Source organism: Euleptes europaea, chromosome 2 (genome assembly GCF_029931775.1).
Source record: "Euleptes europaea isolate rEulEur1 chromosome 2, rEulEur1.hap1, whole genome shotgun sequence".
Lineage (NCBI taxonomy): Eukaryota > Metazoa > Chordata > Lepidosauria > Squamata > Sphaerodactylidae > Euleptes > Euleptes europaea.
Genome location: NC_079313.1, coordinates 99211506 through 99229920, shown reverse-complemented (window position 1 = coordinate 99229920; position 18415 = coordinate 99211506). Strand labels below are relative to the sequence as shown.

The 18415-nt window shown below is 41.7% G+C and overlaps 1 protein-coding gene across 5 annotated transcripts in view; it reads right to left on the bottom strand.

The window, feature by feature from the left end:
* Positions 1–10455: 10455 nt before the first annotated feature.
* The window catches only part of HIPK1 (homeodomain interacting protein kinase 1), a 33751-nt gene continuing 25791 nt past the window's right edge, over positions 10456–18415 (bottom strand). For 3 of the 5 annotated variants that reach the window (XM_056844200.1, XM_056844202.1, XM_056844205.1), the window contains 6 exons: positions 17643–17785; positions 16606–16788; positions 15402–15617; positions 13505–13737; positions 11710–11846; positions 10456–11054 (listed from right to left, as the gene is read on the bottom strand). In XM_056844200.1, the coding sequence (XP_056700178.1) occupies positions 10584–11054; positions 11710–11846; positions 13505–13737; positions 15402–15617; positions 16606–16788; positions 17643–17785 (1383 nt within the window). In that variant the 3' untranslated portion in view covers positions 10456–10583. The remainder of the gene's footprint in view (positions 11055–11709; positions 11847–13504; positions 13738–15401; positions 15618–16605; positions 16789–17642; positions 17786–18415) is intronic. The other 2 variants (XM_056844201.1, XM_056844203.1) reach the window with 1 other exon arrangement.

Sequence of the window (18415 nt, the reverse complement as noted above, 5' to 3'; positions counted from 1 at the left end):
AAGTGTCAGGAGAATTCCCCTTAACTCAAACCAGGGTTCTTTCATTATTTAAATATTCATACCCCACTTGTAGCTTACAACATTGTTCTCCAACCCCCTCCATTTTATCCTCACAACTACAGCTCTGTGAGGTATGTTATGCTGAGAGAGTGTAACTGGCCCAAGGTCACCCAGCAAGTGTTCATGGCCCAGTAAGGATTCAAGCCAGGGTCTCCCAAATCCTATCCAGGCACTCTAAGCATGATTACACCAAATTGGCTGTCCTTGGATGCTAATCAGGAATCTTCATTAAGATCAGTAATGGCGGAGTAGCTTTCACTGAAGGCAGTTAGTTTGCCACTGCTCATGTTCCTTTGCAATATGTAATTGCAGGGAATATCTAATAGCAGGAAAACAATTATTGTGTTCTGGACTGTGCTTTCACTTCACATCGGTGAAGCCCAACCATTCTGGCCCAGTGACCTAAGTAAGAGTATATTCTAGATAGCGTTGCCAGGTGGCTTGAAATCCATCAGCCAGATCACAGCAAGGATTGCACATGCAGGGCCGCGAGCAATGTGATCATTTCACTTCCGGACACTTCTGGAAGTGCCACAGTGCGACCGGACAATATACCAGTCAAATGGGAGTTTGAGTGGCAAATTGTCTCGTTGCGCTGTGGCGGTTTTCAAAGTAAACCAGAAGTTACAAGATCGCATCGCTCGTGGCCACGCGCATGCGATCCCTGCCCCCAAAATTTTCCACTGGAAGAGAGGGGGCATCTGGCAACCCTAGTCCCAGAAAACCCGCCAGAATTCTCTACAAAATACTGGTGCTCTTCAGAAGACAAAATCTGCCCCAGAAATTGCTGCCCTAAGACGAAGGTTGTTTCTCAGAATAAAAAGACTATGACAGAAAACTAGATTTTAAATCAAACACACCATCATTGATATTCTAAAACAGCTGTGGACAGGGAAGAGCTCATAGAACAGGACTCCCCCCTCCCACTGTAGCCCATTGAACCCCCGAAATGTTGTTCCTATGAGTCAGAAGACACTCCTGAACAGCACAGGAGGCAAAGAGGGAATGATGAGAGGGAGGAATCAGCAGAAATCACCCCTCGCACACGCACATGAGGGAAATGCCCTTTCATCATTGGAAACAGACTGTAATATACAAACCCATGATTTTCAAGCAATTTCCTGCATATATATCCGTTGTATTTTTATACAGAAATTGTTTAGCGGAAGCAGACGTGGAAAATCAGTACAGTTTTGTAACATGATGGCAGAATGCAAATGGTTTCTGATGAATTTCAGGCAAGAACAACAGTCTTTCTCCAGTCCTCCAAGACTGCACGCCCTACTATTAGACAGAATATTTTCACGATGATGGCCTTCAGGGGACATCTGATCAGCATCCCTATTATAAGGCTGAAGAGCGGCAGAAGCCTGGAAAGGGAGGGGCCTCCTGACTCGATCAACCTGTTCCTCACTTTCACCTGCTGCCCACTGCCTCACTGTCCAGTCCTGTGGACCCTGCTCATTTCAATTCCATTTTGTTTAATAGTAAGAGAAGGGGGGGGGGACTTCCAAAATTCATTCTCATGCTAGAAAAAAATGTGTATCAAATGTGAGATGAGCTGTGTGAGCATCTATTTTTTTGTGCCCCAAATACAGACCAGTTACTGCTCTTTAGATTTATATGATCTACATATTGTTATTTCCATGGGTCATCAGTCATTAAAACTGCATGAGAATTAGACTGAAGGTCTATTGGGTACAGAAAACAGCGCCGCTTTCTGCTTCGAGGGGGTTTGGGGTTGCACGAAATTCCTTTCTACGCAAAGCCTTGTGGTGCCATCTGGAGGCTGCACCGAAATCTGCAGTAGCAAATAAAAGCAAATTCCATTAAAGAATCTGTAGCAGCTTTCCAGAGAATTTCAATTGATGGCTCTCTCTTTGTTCTGTGTTCCTATACATGACTTTTGGATGCTCTGACACTTTTCTGGTTTACTTTGCTGTAAAACAAAGAGAGCTCAGACTTTCAGTCCACTAATGAAGTCTAGTGACTCAGTCTCAGCCTCTGAAAATGTCTTTTCCATACCCTGCTACTTCAGCTCTACAGGTATATAGAACACAACAACAGACAGGATGGGAGTACATAGATTGAACAGGGAGGGAACAATGCACCCTTCAACTAAATTAATGTGGCCATGTTGTATAATTAATAAACTGATGTTGCTGTTCAGTTTTCACCTATGCTGTCATCTGTTTAAGAAGCAGGTGCAAAATTGTGGAATTTTAGTAACTTTAAGAAGTCTGAAAATGAGGGTGCTTCTGAGTACATTCAGAACACACTCACCATTCTTACAATTAAATTTCTACAGCAAATCCTTATTATTGAGGTTGATGATGGGGTGGTTATTTGAAGTTAAAGAATGTAGGGTAGCCATGTCGGTCCATAGCAAAATCAAAACCAAAAGTAATGTAATACGTTTATTAAGACCAACCAAAATAACACAAGATAATGTGTAAGCCTTCCAGTGCTCCAAAACTCTTATAGTGCATTCCTGACCTTCAAGGGTGAAAGCCCTTAGGAAGCCAGGAAGGGGCCACACTGGCATTCGGGGGGCTCACGCCAGCACCCAGGCTACTTAAGCCAGCATTAGTGGCCCCAGCATCATTGTAGAGGCCTGGATGCCGGTCTCCAGACACCGCCACATGTGTCACCACTAAATCAGATTAACATGCCATGACCATGCATGTAAGGGGGGGAGCATCCTTCTACTATTTTGGATGATCATGGGGAAATATTAACTCCACCCCTCGGGCTTCTGTTCATAATATTGACAAGGGTTTGCCGCTATACTACTATTAAATACTGTTAAAGAGCCAGTGTGCTGTATTGGTTAGGAGCGGTGGACTATATTAGACAAGGGTTTTCTGTTATACTACTGTTAAATAATATTAGAGAGTCAGTGTGGTGTAGTAGTTAGGAGCGGTAGATTCAAATCTGGATAAATGGGTTTGATTCTCCACTCCTCCACATGAGCGGCGGACTCTAATCTGGTGAACTGGGTTGGTTTCCCTACTCCTACACATGAAGTCTGCTGGGTGACCTTGGGCTAGTCACAGCTAGGGGGAAGGGAAGGTGATTGTAAGCCGGTTTGATTCTTGCTTAAGTGGTAGAGAAAGTCAGCATATAAAAACCAATTCATCATCATCATCATCATCATCCTAAACAGTCAAAAAGGATAATTAAGAGAAGAGGAAGGTTGTTTTATTTTCTACAATGCACTAATAGGAAAAATCCGGCAGAGCAGACATTATGGAACTGGGTGGAAGGAAGAGAAAAACAGACTGCTAGAAACCATGTTAGGAGTCTACAGCCTGACAATGACTGTAGCAGCCATGAGCTGTGCTAGCTTGTCTTGCCTTTCTCCAGAGCTGGCTTGGTTGATGAGTTTAGCAGGATAGGCACGTTTTGCCTCCTTGTAATAACCTTTGCAGAGAGCAGACGGGCTATTTACTGTGCTCTGCCTTCCATGTGCCCCTAGTGGTGGCAGTAAAGAACTACATTACAAGGTGTTTTTTTTAAGTACATGCATGCCATGACTGTAGAATGACGCTGGTTTCAGGGGCCCTCCAACTATGCGGGCTACGTTTTGTTGTTCTTACTGGGTGGCTTACAAAAATCTGTCTCAGCCACACCTCCCACACAGGGTTGTGAGGATAAAATGGGATAATCCCTTGGCATTGCCGAGTTTGAGGGAAACATTATCTCTGCATACTTGCAGAACATACATTGCAAAATGGATCACGTTCAAACCCATTCAGTATTCATTTCACCTCTAAACACTCTCAGTTTGATTGCTTGGTGACCTGAAAAAACAATGTCTTGGTATGCAGACAGAAGCAGGGCCTTATTTCTATTGTAGCCTTCTTTTAGCTACAAGGTAGGGATGCATGAACCTGTCCATTCTGAGTTATGTTTTCTATGATAATAGGAATGTGATGTGGGGGAGAGGCTCTTACACACAATAATCAGTGGGTGGAAGTGAAAGGCTCTTAATGCCTCCTGCCCCTGGTAATTTTCCCATGACAATTCTTCCTCCTCCATTTTTCACTCAACTGGTTTTTATTCCTGGTTTGGGAACCTAGCAAAGGAAATAAACTAATTAAAACTTTATAGACAACTGCAAAGGAAAAACCAATGAGCAAGGAAGGTGGGGAATTAAGCATCCCTGCCCTTCCAGATTCTTCCTGGCAAATGCCTCCACTCAGAATAACAGAGGAACCACAGTGTTGGGAATCATGTTTCCAGGTAACATCTAATTCCATGCTAATAGGTTTGGAAATGTGTGGCCAATACGAGGCTGGAAACCAGAAAGGATGTTACTTTACACTTTGCTGCATGCTCATGTCCTCCTAACACCAACCCATCTGTCTCTGGTGCTTGGAATATTGGTACTGCCTCCTAATGCTTACGCCTGCCAGCCTTTTACCACTCCCTACCCACTAAAATATCTCCTGGAGCCAGGGTGGTGTAGTGGTTAAGAGCAGTGGTTTGGAGCGGTGGAGTCTGATCTGGAGAACTGGGTTTGATTCCCCAGTCCTCCACATGAGCAGCAGATGCTAATCTGGTGAACTAGATTTGTTTCCCCACTACTCCACACGAAGCCAGCTGGGTGACCTTGAGCAAATCACATTCTCTCAGCTTCACCTACCTCACAGGGTGTCTATTGTGGGGAAGGGAAGGTGATTGTAAGCCGGTTTGAGTCTCCCTTAAGTGGTAGAGAAAGTCGGTTTTTATATGCCAACTCTTCTTCTTCTACTCTAAAAAGCTCTGGAGTCTCTTGCAAGGCATTTTCTTCAAGTGAAAAGATACAGGATTCAGTAGCTGAGGAAAGAGGGGAAGAACTGACACATCATAGGGTCTATCTCAAGACTGGCTCAAGCAAGGAACTAACTCTGAAACTAGCACTTTCAAGCCCCCTAATGTCTTCCAAACCAATGAGAAGGGGGACAGATCTGGAGCTCCTTTCCTCTGGTGTGATACAAGTGTTTCAGCATTCAGTTCTGATTCATTTAGTCTAAACAGATTTTTTTTTACATACTGAGTACCCAGTGGTTCCCCCAAGCTTTCTTCTAAAATATAGTTCAAAGAAATCCCTTTTCGGAAAGAAAAGGTGAAGTTGTTTCCCAAATTATTAAGCCTAGGAGGCCTTTTACTATGTTACGAGGAGTCAGAAACCACCAAATATATAGAGTACAGAAAATTAACCCTTTTTTATTGATGCATTGCAATTGTTCTACATTTTACCATATTATGTAGAAAATACTTAAAATACAAGCTACTTTGTAAAACCAAAGACAAACATTGAATCCAAAGATAAACTATGTTTTCACAATGGACCCTTTCCCCATATAGTTAGTACTAAATTTTTTAAATATCTGTATTTCCTTTTGTTAAAATGATTTTTACATTACCCCCTAAGTACATTGGCAATACAAACATAGATCAGTAATTGTCAGAAACTACCTTTATCTAGCGGCTTGTAAAAAGGAAGAGCACAACCAGAAAAAAGTTAAATTCTACACAATAAACTAGCATATCAAATACATTTAATAAAGTAGGAATTCCATTGCAATATCAAGGATTCAAGCAGAAATACTAACATTACATATAATGCACTGCTACATGTAGTGAGTTAGATAATAGTTCAAGCTGAATCTGAAATCACATATTATATAAAGTTTAGCAACAAACAAACAACTATGTCAACATGCGGCACCATTCATAAGTTAAAAATTAAAATGAGAAAGCAGGGCTGTGCCAATCCGATCACCTAGAAGCAATTTATTTTCATGTACTTAAAAAATATTGAGTCAGAGGTAAAGTACTGAGCTGATCAACTATGTGCAAGCAGTAAAGCTCGGGAGTTGTTTTTTGCAGTGGAATAACACAGCTGTGTGGCGAGAGTTCAGCTATTAGAAACATCAGATAATTGGCTTAACTAATCACAAGAGTGAATCTAAGTGAAACACGTCTTTTCTCGTCATTACAATAGGAAAATTTACTGCAATCTCCAGCTGCAGAACTGCAGTCACACACGTGCAAGTCCCTCAGATTTCAAACAGGAAATGTGCACACATACAACTGTGTGACCAAATGCAGCCTCAGCATAGATATTCCAAATTGTTCTGAAAAGGGGTTCAATTTCTGACACATATCTGCATGTGTGTTTTTGTGCACAAAATATTAATTTGCACATAGGCTGCACAGCTGTGAGGCTACCAGTCACCTTATCTCCCTCCATCCACAATGAGATAAGATTGGTTTGCACTGGGGGGGAAAGGAATGCAATTAGGCCTCCTTCTCACAGATGAAACAGTAAACCCATGTCTGGACTGTACCATGCAGCTGGGATCTCTCATGATTGAATGCTCCACCATACCAAAACAAACAATCACCCCCACACACAAAAAAAAACACCCCCATTCTGAACACACAAAAACTACTTGGCAGGGGAAAAGGTTCTCGGTCAGCCTTCTCCGTGACCTCTTAGTTTTCTGCAAGTAGAGACTTTTTGTTTTCTATGCAGAAGCATTCCATCATGTGAGGCCATGTAGAGTAAAAGGGTTGGAAATGTGCTGCTGAAGCTGTGTTGTCCAAACACAGGTTTCCTATCCTGTCTGCTCTTTGTAAAAACTAGGCCTTGGTAAAGTAGATTAAAACATGGTGGTTTCAAAATATCTGATCTCTGGACGAACAATTAAGGCCATAATTCAGCCCTGTAGGGATACATCTTTTTAGAAAACATTTTTAACACTGATGGTGTCCAAATCACATTTTGCACCTCCTGAAAACTGAGGGATACTTGACTCAGTGGAGGTGAATGGACTTTGAGGGTCAAAATGTAAGATATATATCCCTCAGGATTTAAGGACTTACACAATTTGCATTTCTCACCCAATTAACTGGTCGGAAGTCCTGGCTACTTTCCTTGATTCCTACTACTTTTGAAATTCTGTGGGATAGGCTTGGAATTTTTGTCTTGGGTGGAAAAGCATAACTCCATCCTTAAATGATCTTGCGAGGGAAGGTATGGCATACCTGCCATAAAAAGGGGAGGGTGATTAAGAATGGGCTTGGCACGAAGAAGAAAATCATTTTGATAATGTTACAGCAACAGAAAGCATTGTTGACACTCAATGGTGTAAAGAACTTAAATTCCTTGGTTATCCTTACACTAATACAGAGGAAGAGATTGAACAACTTGAGAGCAAGAGTACAGCTCATTGTGGTGTTAACCAACCACCCTCTTCTTTTGCCAAAAACAACACGTTCCTCACAATAAAGGAAATTGCAAGGCTTATGGTCCACAAACGTCTTACTCCTAATTGAGTAAGTGGCTTGAAGATCACCAAAATCTTGGCCTCACTGAAATTATTGGCAAACCCCCTCGGACTTCAGTGGGGTCAGGCTTGATGCCTTATATCATTCTACAAGCTGTTCACATTTGGGCTAGGCTATAGCATGCATTTCAGAAATGGGTTTTACATTTCTGAATTCTTTGTAATGTACCAAAACTAACCTATAATCCAAACTGGACGGACTACAAACTGGGTTTCAAGGCTGTCAAAGCCTCTTATTGCTGTAGCAATACCACTCTCCAAGCCAGTTTATTCTCCGTTTGGCCAAGATTCTTCATTGTATTCTGGCAGTGGTTGAGTGAATGATAGTTTGAAGGAACCCAGGAAATCAAGTGTGGTTTATAAGCACACCACTGGTTGACCAGTTTGGGCGTGCATTTTTCTCACAACACAAGTGCTACAGGTCTCAAACCTTCCCAAAAGTTCAACATTACTAGTGGTGTTAAATAAATTTCTGAATATTATGTGCTTTCCAGCAGGCTCTCTTTGGTATAAAAGTTCTAACACCAAGCTAGTAATATTTTACAAGGAACATCTGCTGCACACACAGGAGAAAAAGATAACATCACAATACAATCTAAGGAAAAGTAATTGCACGTGCTTAAATCACCTCTGCAACATCAGATAAATTTCCCAATGCATTCCCAGCACAATACCCTATTACAAATGCATCAACAGCTAATAGTACAGGTAACATTTTGAGGGGGGGGAAGCTTTACTCCAAATAAAATACTTAGGACACAATCCAGCCAAATTCAAGTACTTTTACAATTTATTAGCTAAATTCAGACGTCATGCCAAACCATGACTAGAGAAATTTAACTATGGTTTGAAGTATGAACTGTCAAATCATGGCTTGCAACTGGTTGGCAAAACAGGATCAAACGCCATTCAAATTAAGTTTGTACACCACGATTTGTGCTAACTATGATTTTGCATGATGAATCTGAGATACCACAGGTTTGCCCATTATCCTACCTACCCAAGACTACTGCACACTGAGACAGGAAATCAGCTTATAAATCTGAACATTCAGAGGACAGAAAGTAAAAGCAGCCAAGTAACTTTTAACTATAGCTTGCCTGTTATACTTTTGGAAGCTCAAACCATGATATACATTCTAAATTATAGTTAGCGCAAATCATGGTTTGCTGTGATATTTGGATTGAACCACTGATTACGGTGGGAGCTGGGTAACTGCACAGCTGGCTGGAATTTATGGGACTTAAGTGCTTAAACTTTGACAGGATTGCGCCCACAGCTTTTTAAGTTGGCGTTGAAACTTAAAGAAACGTATTTTTGCCACTTATATCTATCCTCAGTTGGATATGCTCAATGAATTGCTTCAGTTTGACGGAGAGCAGAGGGGCTTGCTGGTCCATCATAAGGCAAGCTCACTGTAAACTCTAGTCACACTACATAATCATTTAAGGCACTACAATATGGGGGGAAACACACCAGTCACACATACCTGTGCAAAACAAATCAGAAGGTAACCTTGTCTCTCATGCAGCTCCATTTTTTCTTCTCTCTCAGTGCTACAGTGATGAGCTCTAGACGATTGCATTATTTCACATACATTCCAACATGTATTAACTCATTTTGGTTTAAATACAAAGGAACAGGTCAATTTCATCCCCAGAAACGTTTAAGAGTTAGACAAACACTAAATACAGAGTTCAAGTATAATCACTACACATTTTGATTACAAAGACATTTGGGATTAGCAGGAAATTTTGCTTGTTATATTTTGTTCTGATCAATATGTACAATATTTCATTTTCTGTAAAATATTAAAACACCACCATTACAAAACTTCTAAAATAGTTTTAAATTCAGTAATAAACTTTTAAAATCTGGAATTTGTGTGTCGTATTTTTGCAATTCCCACATGCATTTACTGTATACAAGTCTTATTAAGAGCGCTTTAAAGTTTGTTGCCAACAAGATCCCAGAAGGATATGCCTGTAGGAGTATAAAAAATTGTACACGCCAGCAGGTTGACGTTTCGGCAAATTTTGGATACCTTAGCTAAATTGACCAGGCAAGAAGAGACATGAAGGGAAGGAGATCCCTGCATTTTTGAAAAAAAGGAATCCAGCGGCAACTATCATTAAAAAAACAAAACAAAACCTGAAAGGATATGACCCAGGGGGCTCTTCCTCCTCATTGTCCATTGAAATGAATGGCCAATACACAACTCCTACTCATTTCAATAATCAGGAGCCACTCCCAGTGGGTTTTGCTTGCAAAAAACAACAGAGGCCTATGCATTTTTGGCTGAGGATACGGCAAAAGAATCAAACCATATTATAGACTGTTTTCTTGCATACAACTGAAAGGAAATTCATAGCATCTGCAATTAAAAAAGCAAAAACAACCCTCAAATTCATTTTGGAGACAGATATTATAAGAAAGAAAGTTTTACGGTTGAACTGGGATCTACAAACATAAAATTAACTAGTATGATAACTATTCCTGCTCTAGCCTTAAACGAACAAAGAAAATAATTAAAACCAAGAAACTGGGGGGCAAGGTATACGTATATACTTACAGGGGAGGGGAGGGGGAAATAACTGCTTTTGCAGAATTCAGCTATTGCCTATCAAAAATGTGAATTACAAAATGAACTATAAAATACTAACTCAAGTTTATAAATCTGCCCTAGCTACCTAGAGTTAAATGTGCATTTTTAGTGGCAATATGGATTTGTGCAAGCTGCTAAAATAATAATTTAAACAAATACTAGTTACGTATAAGAGTTACGGAAAGAAACCCAGCCTTTTCAAAGAGTCCTTGATTTCTTTTTCCCCTCTGATTAATATAAACATAGCTTTAAGTGAATGGGGGTTCAGGCCTCTGATGTTGTTTATTAAAGCATCCATTAAAATTAACTGTAAATTTTTAATCAGAATATAATCCAAAAGGTTCTGCCCAGTCAGTACCTGAGCTTCCCCCAAAACAGCAGGGCATGACCAACTGTACTGACTCTGACGACCATAAAGAGCACAGTCAACGAGAGGGAAAGTGACCCCCTGTTCTCCTTCTCTGGTTACACAGTGGTACTGTAGAGGAGCTGACAGGATATTTCAAAACCCACTGCAGATTTCTGCGTTTCTAATGATCAAGATGCAAAACAGCTACCACTGATCTCTGCCCCAAAAGCTACAAGTAGGAGTACTGGTTAATCTTGGTAGGGCTCAGTGGGTATCCAGTGTAAATAGCAGATCCTCTGGAAGCACCAATGTAGGACTGGGTGGCAAACTGATGTTGATACTGAGCCGGTGCTACGTTGGCAGAGGTCAGCAAGCTAGGTCCCACGCTGACTGGGACCTGGTGCACAAGAGTGCTTGGGTGTGCCGCGTAGGTGGTGTGCCTGGAGGAGCCCTGAGGGGAGAAGAGATGCGCAATGGAGTTGGTGGAGCCCAGCGTGGCAGCCGTGGTCGGTGCGTAGGTGTACATGTGAGGCTGGCTTGCTGTTGCTGCTGCCAAGTGGGGATGCACTGGGCTGCTATGCTGGAAGGTGTAGGGAGCCTGAGCGATCGTCGTGGGCAGAGGAGCAACATACGCCTGCTGTCTGCGTGGAGCTGGGTTTCCGCTTCTCTCCTGTGAGGCCAGTACAGTTGCTTGCTGGTTCTGCAAAGCAGAGAGGACAGACATTGAGAAAGCATTCAGAAAGGTGCTGTCCTAAGAACTCTTATTAGGAGCTGCTTATCCGGACCAATATTGTTGAGAATTCACCCAGAAACAAACAAATAGAGAAAGATGACAGTAGTCTCAATCCTAAAATTATAAAGGGGAGGAAAAGACTCCTTAGATTGCTGAAACAGCACCAGTTGTAACAAAAATGCTGTGTTGGAAAGAGAAATAGGAAGGAAGTGCAACAGGTAAGCTTGCTATCAAGCCACGCTGACACTGTAGACTCTCAGTAATTAGTCTGGATGGCTTAAAAGCTAGAAGTCATCACAGCCACCCAAAACATTTTCATGTAGCCGAAGGCAGCAAAAGAATCCCTCCCAGCATGTAATGGTGGGAGAGAAGTCTAGCATGTCTGATGTACAACATGTGTGGATTACAAGTCACCTCACAGATCTAGAGAGATGAAGCAGAAACAGAATCAATCTAGATCAAAATCTGCACCCAGTACTTCTGCTCCACAAATCTATCTCAGATTCCTCTTGCCCCAACATGATTTGGGAGTCTTTTTCACATGCTGTTTCACAACTGCTTATGTCCAAATGCAACAGCAGGATCCTCAGCAGTGGCCATCCGACAGTACATCTCTGCTTACCTGACTAAGGTTGAGCGGCTGTACACCATTTGTCACCACCCGGTGCTGCCGATATCCTGTTGGCGTGATACAGCACCCTGAAGATTGCCCACTTACAGATGCCACTGGCTTGGTCTTGCTCAGGCTGCTCAGGACGCCTGCAACGTTAACGACAAAGTTCAGCACACTTTTTAAAGTGCAAAAAATATGATTCTGTGGCCAAGACAGAAAGTGCTACTTTAAGCCCAAAGGTCTGGTATACCCAGTGGAATTTTGAAACTTTTTTTTGCACCACAACCAGCCACTTCGTTTCAAAAGTGGACTTCCATGCAGCATAAGAGGCTTTTAGAACACATCCCAACACCCTCCTGAGTGCAGTTCTTCATATCCCAGTCCTTGTTCTTAATTATAAAAGCTATGCTGAAACTATTCACCAGAGAGGGAGTGGGGGTGGCATGCAAAACCTTTTGGCAATTTTCCCTTTTGGTGATTTTTTAAAAAAAGAACTGAAAATGTTTGTCTGTCGCCTCACTTTCAGAAATGTCCCAATTGTCGTCAAAGGCATCATCACACACCTGCTGTTGGCACTGTACATATGTATGTATGTGTGTGATATATACATATACAAACACGCACAATATACTGATGACTATTCTGCCACTGGTTAATGTGCTTGTTGCACTACGGAAATGCATTTGTATAGCAGGACCGACTATTTCAACCAATGTGCAATTCAGGATATTTCTTGGAAATTTTTATTGTAGATGTTCTACACTGTTGAAGAATATATACAGGGCTAGCTTTAGTAAATACTGGAGGTTCAATGCTAAGGATGCTGGACTTTGTACATCTGTAGGTATGTATTTTTGGTGCCAGGAAGAAATATTCCTCCAGGCCAGATTGGCCAGGGATCCCAGAGGGTTTTAAAAATTTTTTGTCCATCTTCTGGGCATGGAGTAGGGGTCACTGGGTGTGTGTGTGTGTGTGGAGGTGAGGAAGTTGTGAATTTCCTGCATTGTGCAGGGGGTTGGACTAGATGACCCTGGAGTTACCTTCCAACTCTATGATTCTATGATGTCATTGCAAAGATGTACACAGATATTTTTAAGTCATTAAAGAAATAAAGATCCACATATATGCGTGGGGGGGGGGTAATTTTTGTAATTCTCCCCTCTCAGGGGGAATATTCGCTAAGAGGCATTTTGGGCTGCTGCGGATGGTGGGAAATGGGGAAGACTCACTTCCACACACAAATCTTTTCAACAGGACCCAACCCATTGTAATGTATGCACAGTTTGCAGACCTGTTGAATCATCTGAAATTGTATAAAAAAGCAGCACAAGATTCTAATCACTAATTTAGTAGGAAGTGTTAAGAAAGCATATCTGTAAAAAATTAGAAGCATGATAAAAATACTCTATAAAGAACAGTGTAGAAATATATGGAATGATGATAAGCAACTACATCTATCCTTAAGTCACAAATGGATAATGAAAGATCAACATCCAGCTCCACCAATGACTGGGGAAAATAATTTATAACAGTAAGACTAACCCTTGAGAAAAGATGCTAACACTGAAGTAAACTGAAATCTTCAGCACCACAAATCTGTTGTATTCATGAACTGTCAAATGTATCCCTTTGGCAAATATCCATCATCCTACAAGACCCTGAAACTGACGACTGTACTTGTGCTTGCCCGCTTCAACCTTTGAAATGGGCATGACAACTGTGGAGACTAATGTTCACTGAAAGCACAGTGACATTTTAAAACACAAAATTCCATCATGATAGTTATGTAGATGATCAACCATACCTGAGGCTTGGGTGGCTACGATACAGTCACTGAGCTGCGTTTTCAGAGGCACAATAATGGTTCGGGAGCTAGAGCTTTCAGCTGCCCCTCTGTTCTGCTCCATTGCTGCCCCAGAGCTCCTAAGTGTGGAAAGTGCATCTGATGCGTAGGGGCTGTTCAACGAGGAGTCTGAGTCAGGGGAATCGTTAACTGTCACGTAGCTGATGACGTTGGATCTCTGCTTCATACCCAAGCTAAGATACAAAACAATTAAGGATTTAGCCATTTTAGGACAACATTTATCCAAATACATATTCATAGCATTCATGGCACAATCTTAAATTCGGTCTCGGAACAGCTTAGGATTTTGACTAAGCCCTCCTCCACTGACGTAACACTGACCACACTTTGGAACTCCCTCCCCAAGAAGATTCGTCTGTCTCCCTCTTATCGGTGTCTTCTGCCAAAGGGTGAAGACCTTTTTGTTTCGTCTGGCATATGCCCAACAATGGTACTGGCCCTCCTTCTAGTGCTGTGTCTTTATGTATTTTTAACTGGATTTTATCATTTTAACTGTATTTTCAATTGTTTAAATGTTTTAATGTTTGCCGCCTTGTGGATCCTGATTGAGTGAAAAGGTGGCATAAAAGTGTTTTAAGTAAAAATAAATAAAATACACCAGTATATCACCAGGCCAGTGTAGTCTGGTGCCTGGGTAGAATTGGGTGGTGTTGCGGCATGTCCAGGGAGCAGCAGGGCTCACTTGGCATATTAAGCCTCTCCAACCTGGGTCAAAACGGTCACTTAAGCTGTTGGTTGTATTATGAAAATTTTTCCATAGGAGGCCATGGAGAGTGAAAATACAACTGCCTCCACCCTCATCCACAGCCACCCACCCCAAGCCACAGTGCATCTTGGGATATCAACTAAGTTTGCTGCCTACTGCACCTCTCCCTAGCACTATATAAACCACTGCCAGGACACCTACAGCTCAGGTGACAGGCGTATGGCATGGGGATACATCTCTCTAGCCTCAAGCCAGGTAGACTGGTTGGGTGTTTCCATCTCTGCCTATTGTGGAGGCATCATCATCATACCAAGTCATGACTGGCAAGTAGCAGGGGGTTGCTGAGGACTCTGCACCTTGGATGGTGTTTTTTCTTTCAAATATTCACCGGCTGCTGCGTGAGCAAGCAGTGCTGGCACCACACGGGTGGAGATCGTCCCATTTCATTCTCACACCAACTCTATCAGGTATGCGAGGCTGGCAGTGTGCAACTAGCCAAAGGGAATCCAGTGAGCTTCTCAGCTCAGCAGGAATTAAAAGCCAGGTATCCCACTAGAAGTACAACATCCTCTCTACTATAGCATGTGGGCTCTTAACACTTTCTAAGTATTCATAAGAAGCATAATGAGATTAAAAACATTTTCTACTAAATTCTATACTAAATTTTCTACAGCTTCTATTACTGGAATAATGATAACAGTCCATCTTCCTGCTTAATGACAAGAGATTTGAAGGCGTAAGTTTGCACTATTCAGTTTTTTAAATGTGACCAACATTACTGTGAACGTTAGACTGGATTCAGTTTAAGAAAAAGTACCATTTTGACACCCACTTATTGCATGTGTTGTCACTTATAAGATAGGCCACAAAACTGTAAGGCATGATCCATATGTTCCATGGTTGCCAGAAGGAAGTTGTATATTAGTCCATAACTAACACTTTATGTCAGATACCCAGAACTTCTAGAACTGTGGAAAAAAAGTCCTGTTTCACTCTAGGGCCTCAAAAGGAAAAATTCATCAAGCCTCTAGTTAGCCATTCAACGGCATAGCCTGCTCAAGAACTCTGAATGATAGGCCAACTCTTCCCCTCTCACTGGAATTCTCTTAAAAACTGCATTAGTGAAGCTACCTTCCAGGCTTGTATTTACTGTCTTCCTCTTCATCGGTGTCGCTGCGGATGGTGATTACACTGACCGGGGGACTAGGAGTGTCTGGAATAACAATGGGCTGGTGCTGTTCCTGCCCTGGAAGGAGAGCACTGGAGGAAGAAGATGCGGCACGTAGCGGGCTGCTCCCTATAAGTGAGTAGACTTGAGTTGGAACGGCCTCCAGAGTAGATGCAGGCCTACAGGAAAATACAATGAAAGTTACCATGAATCAATCTATCATGGAATGGATTACAGAGTTTAGGTTCAGAAAGGATCTGTTCTGGAGATAAATGACTACTCCCTTGGACATTTGTTGTTGTTCATGTACTGTCAACTTGTTGTTTACATATTGTGACACTGATTATCTGTTTGCTTCTTTTTGTTGTTTTTTACATATTTTATAGAGGCTTGGATACTATACATTACTTCTGCTTGCATGTATAATGCAGGTCTAATGATGCACAAATAATGTGGGAAAATGTGTGCACTTTACAGGGCAAATTAGGTGTGCAAACAGAAATTGGTATGAAAATATTCATGGGCTCACCTGGCAGAAGGGAGAAGCAAAATCAAAGCAATGGCATTTAAATAGAATAAGCAAGCTTGTTCAGTTCAATACCATTCCTAATTTGAACACAGTTGACTGGTTAAAGGATGAACACATGAAGCTGCCTTAGCCTGAATCAGATCATCAAGGTCAGTATTGTCTACTCAGACTGGCAGCTTCTCTCCAGGGTCTCAGGTTGAGGTCTTTCACATCACCTACTACCTGATACTTTTTTAAAAAAATGGAGATGGCAGGGATTGAACATGGGACCTTCTGCATGCTATGCAGATCATCTAGCACTGAACCATGGTCTCTCACTAACAAGATAATGGTCAATAAGCACAGATGTGCATCAAAGCATCTCAAATCAAAAGTAAAGCTTTTTCATATTCAAGAGGCATCTAGTATAACATCTTGGGTTTTATTTGATTCCTTAAAGTTCTTACAACAGCAAAACTGACTGGACTGAGAACTAAGGATTTGGCTGGCTTTTGCATAGGTCTGCATACTATATAAATACAGTAAATAAATACATATTTGAGGCAATCCCTCGGTTCTGTCTAATATGGGTCTCAACACATTTCCCATTTACTTTGAACTATAATGTATCTCAGTGTCAACTGAAAAAAAGCTCTTACTTTGTGGCAGTATGGGTTGGCTGTTTGTTCTTTTTTGCCGGCACTGCATTACTTTGCTGCTGCCTCACAACATGAGCCACTCCAACATTCAAAGGCTGAGTTGTAGCCAGAGTGACATGGTTGGTCAGCAAAGATGGCTGCTGCATGATCGTGCTGTACTGATTTCCATGTGAATGGGCATTTCTTTAGAAAAACAAAAACAAAAACAAGAAGATAATCTGAAAATGCTAAATTTAGGCGCTATAGAAAAGACAGCAATTCCCATATATCAGCACTGACTTTGATCCACGTCTATCTGAACACCCCAGCATGATATACTCCCTAAAAGTGTATAACCTGAAAACATCACATTCTTGCTCCTAATATGTTTGTATTCAGTTTTTTTAAGTGCCTTGAACCCTCTCACTGAAAGCTACTCAGATCCCAGACACAAAACCCCACTCCAAACAGATGTGTCTTCAATTGCTGCTAAAAGATACACAGACTTGACAGATCTTCAAGGGAAAGGAGTTTTGTACCTGCTCCACCAACCTTTATAGGTGGTTGGATAATACTGCCCAGCACAGGTCAGACAGGAAAGTCTCATACAACACCATCCTATACACCCTCCTAAATCCACTGACTTAAATGGACTTAGAAAGGTGAAACTCTACTTGGAATAGTATTATTGGTGCCAAATTTGCACATCAAAGTAGGATGTTTAACACTCTTTTCATAATTATAATTACTGTAACTGTGGAAAGCCTTGTCAGCTAGAGATACTCAGACCTCCCTGGAATATTACTAAACCCCTGAGTCAATTCACTGCCTTCCCATTCCAGAAGACTAATGTACTAGAAAATTACTTGCTGCCAAGTTTTTCAGAAGCTCAAATACTTGTAACTTTCCACAGTGTCCAAACGGTTCACAGCAGCCCATCTTTGGCCCACTGATCCACCTGAACATCCCAGTACATCATATCCCAAAAGTTTAAACTAAAACGCTTGCTTTCTTCCCAACAAATGTTGTTCCATATGCTAACTTCAGAGAAGCCTTACCTCCAGTCAGCTAACTGCTGGTTGCTTCCAATGGTCTCTGGAATCACAGCTGTAGGCTGGACAGAGTTGTGCAGTGCAACCCCGGGAAGCTGTTGCCAGGTAGATGGCAACAGGATCTGTTGGGTCCCACCAGGCCAGGCCTGCTGCAAAACAGCAAACAGAAAGATAAAAAGATTCACTGATTAGTTATAGTTTAAAATCAGGGAAGAAAAAATAATTGTTGAAAGTATAAGAAATGAGTAGACTGCTCACTTGCAGATAAAGGCACATGACTGCATTTCTGCAAGCAATTTCACAATGGGAAGTGAACAAATTCAGCAGAGAAACAAGTGCTCCCTGCCACACTCTTCACCTTTTATACCACAGGGGAAACCTGTGAAGGACTTTTGGTGCTTATATTGTACTGCAGAAAATGTATTTTTAAAAAGTTGACATCTGAAATCATCTCTCCAAAGAACCCACTCAGCTGATCAGTATCAGAATTTACAAATTGGGGATGGTTTAAAGACAGTGATTTTCACGGAGGTTTGGCCCCTTCTTGGAAGGCATGAGACAACTGGAGAGCAGATATGGTCCATGAAGGGGAAACATATATTTGTCCTACAACCAAGACTTGGGTGGTTTGAATACTCCATAAGGTTGCCAGGCGGCTGCCTGGCACCCAGGGAGCTTTTGGGGACAAGGCAAGTGGCAAACATGGCATCGCACAACACACTGATATCACATACGGGCAAAAACCCAGACATGATATCAGCTGACACTTGGCAAGGAAG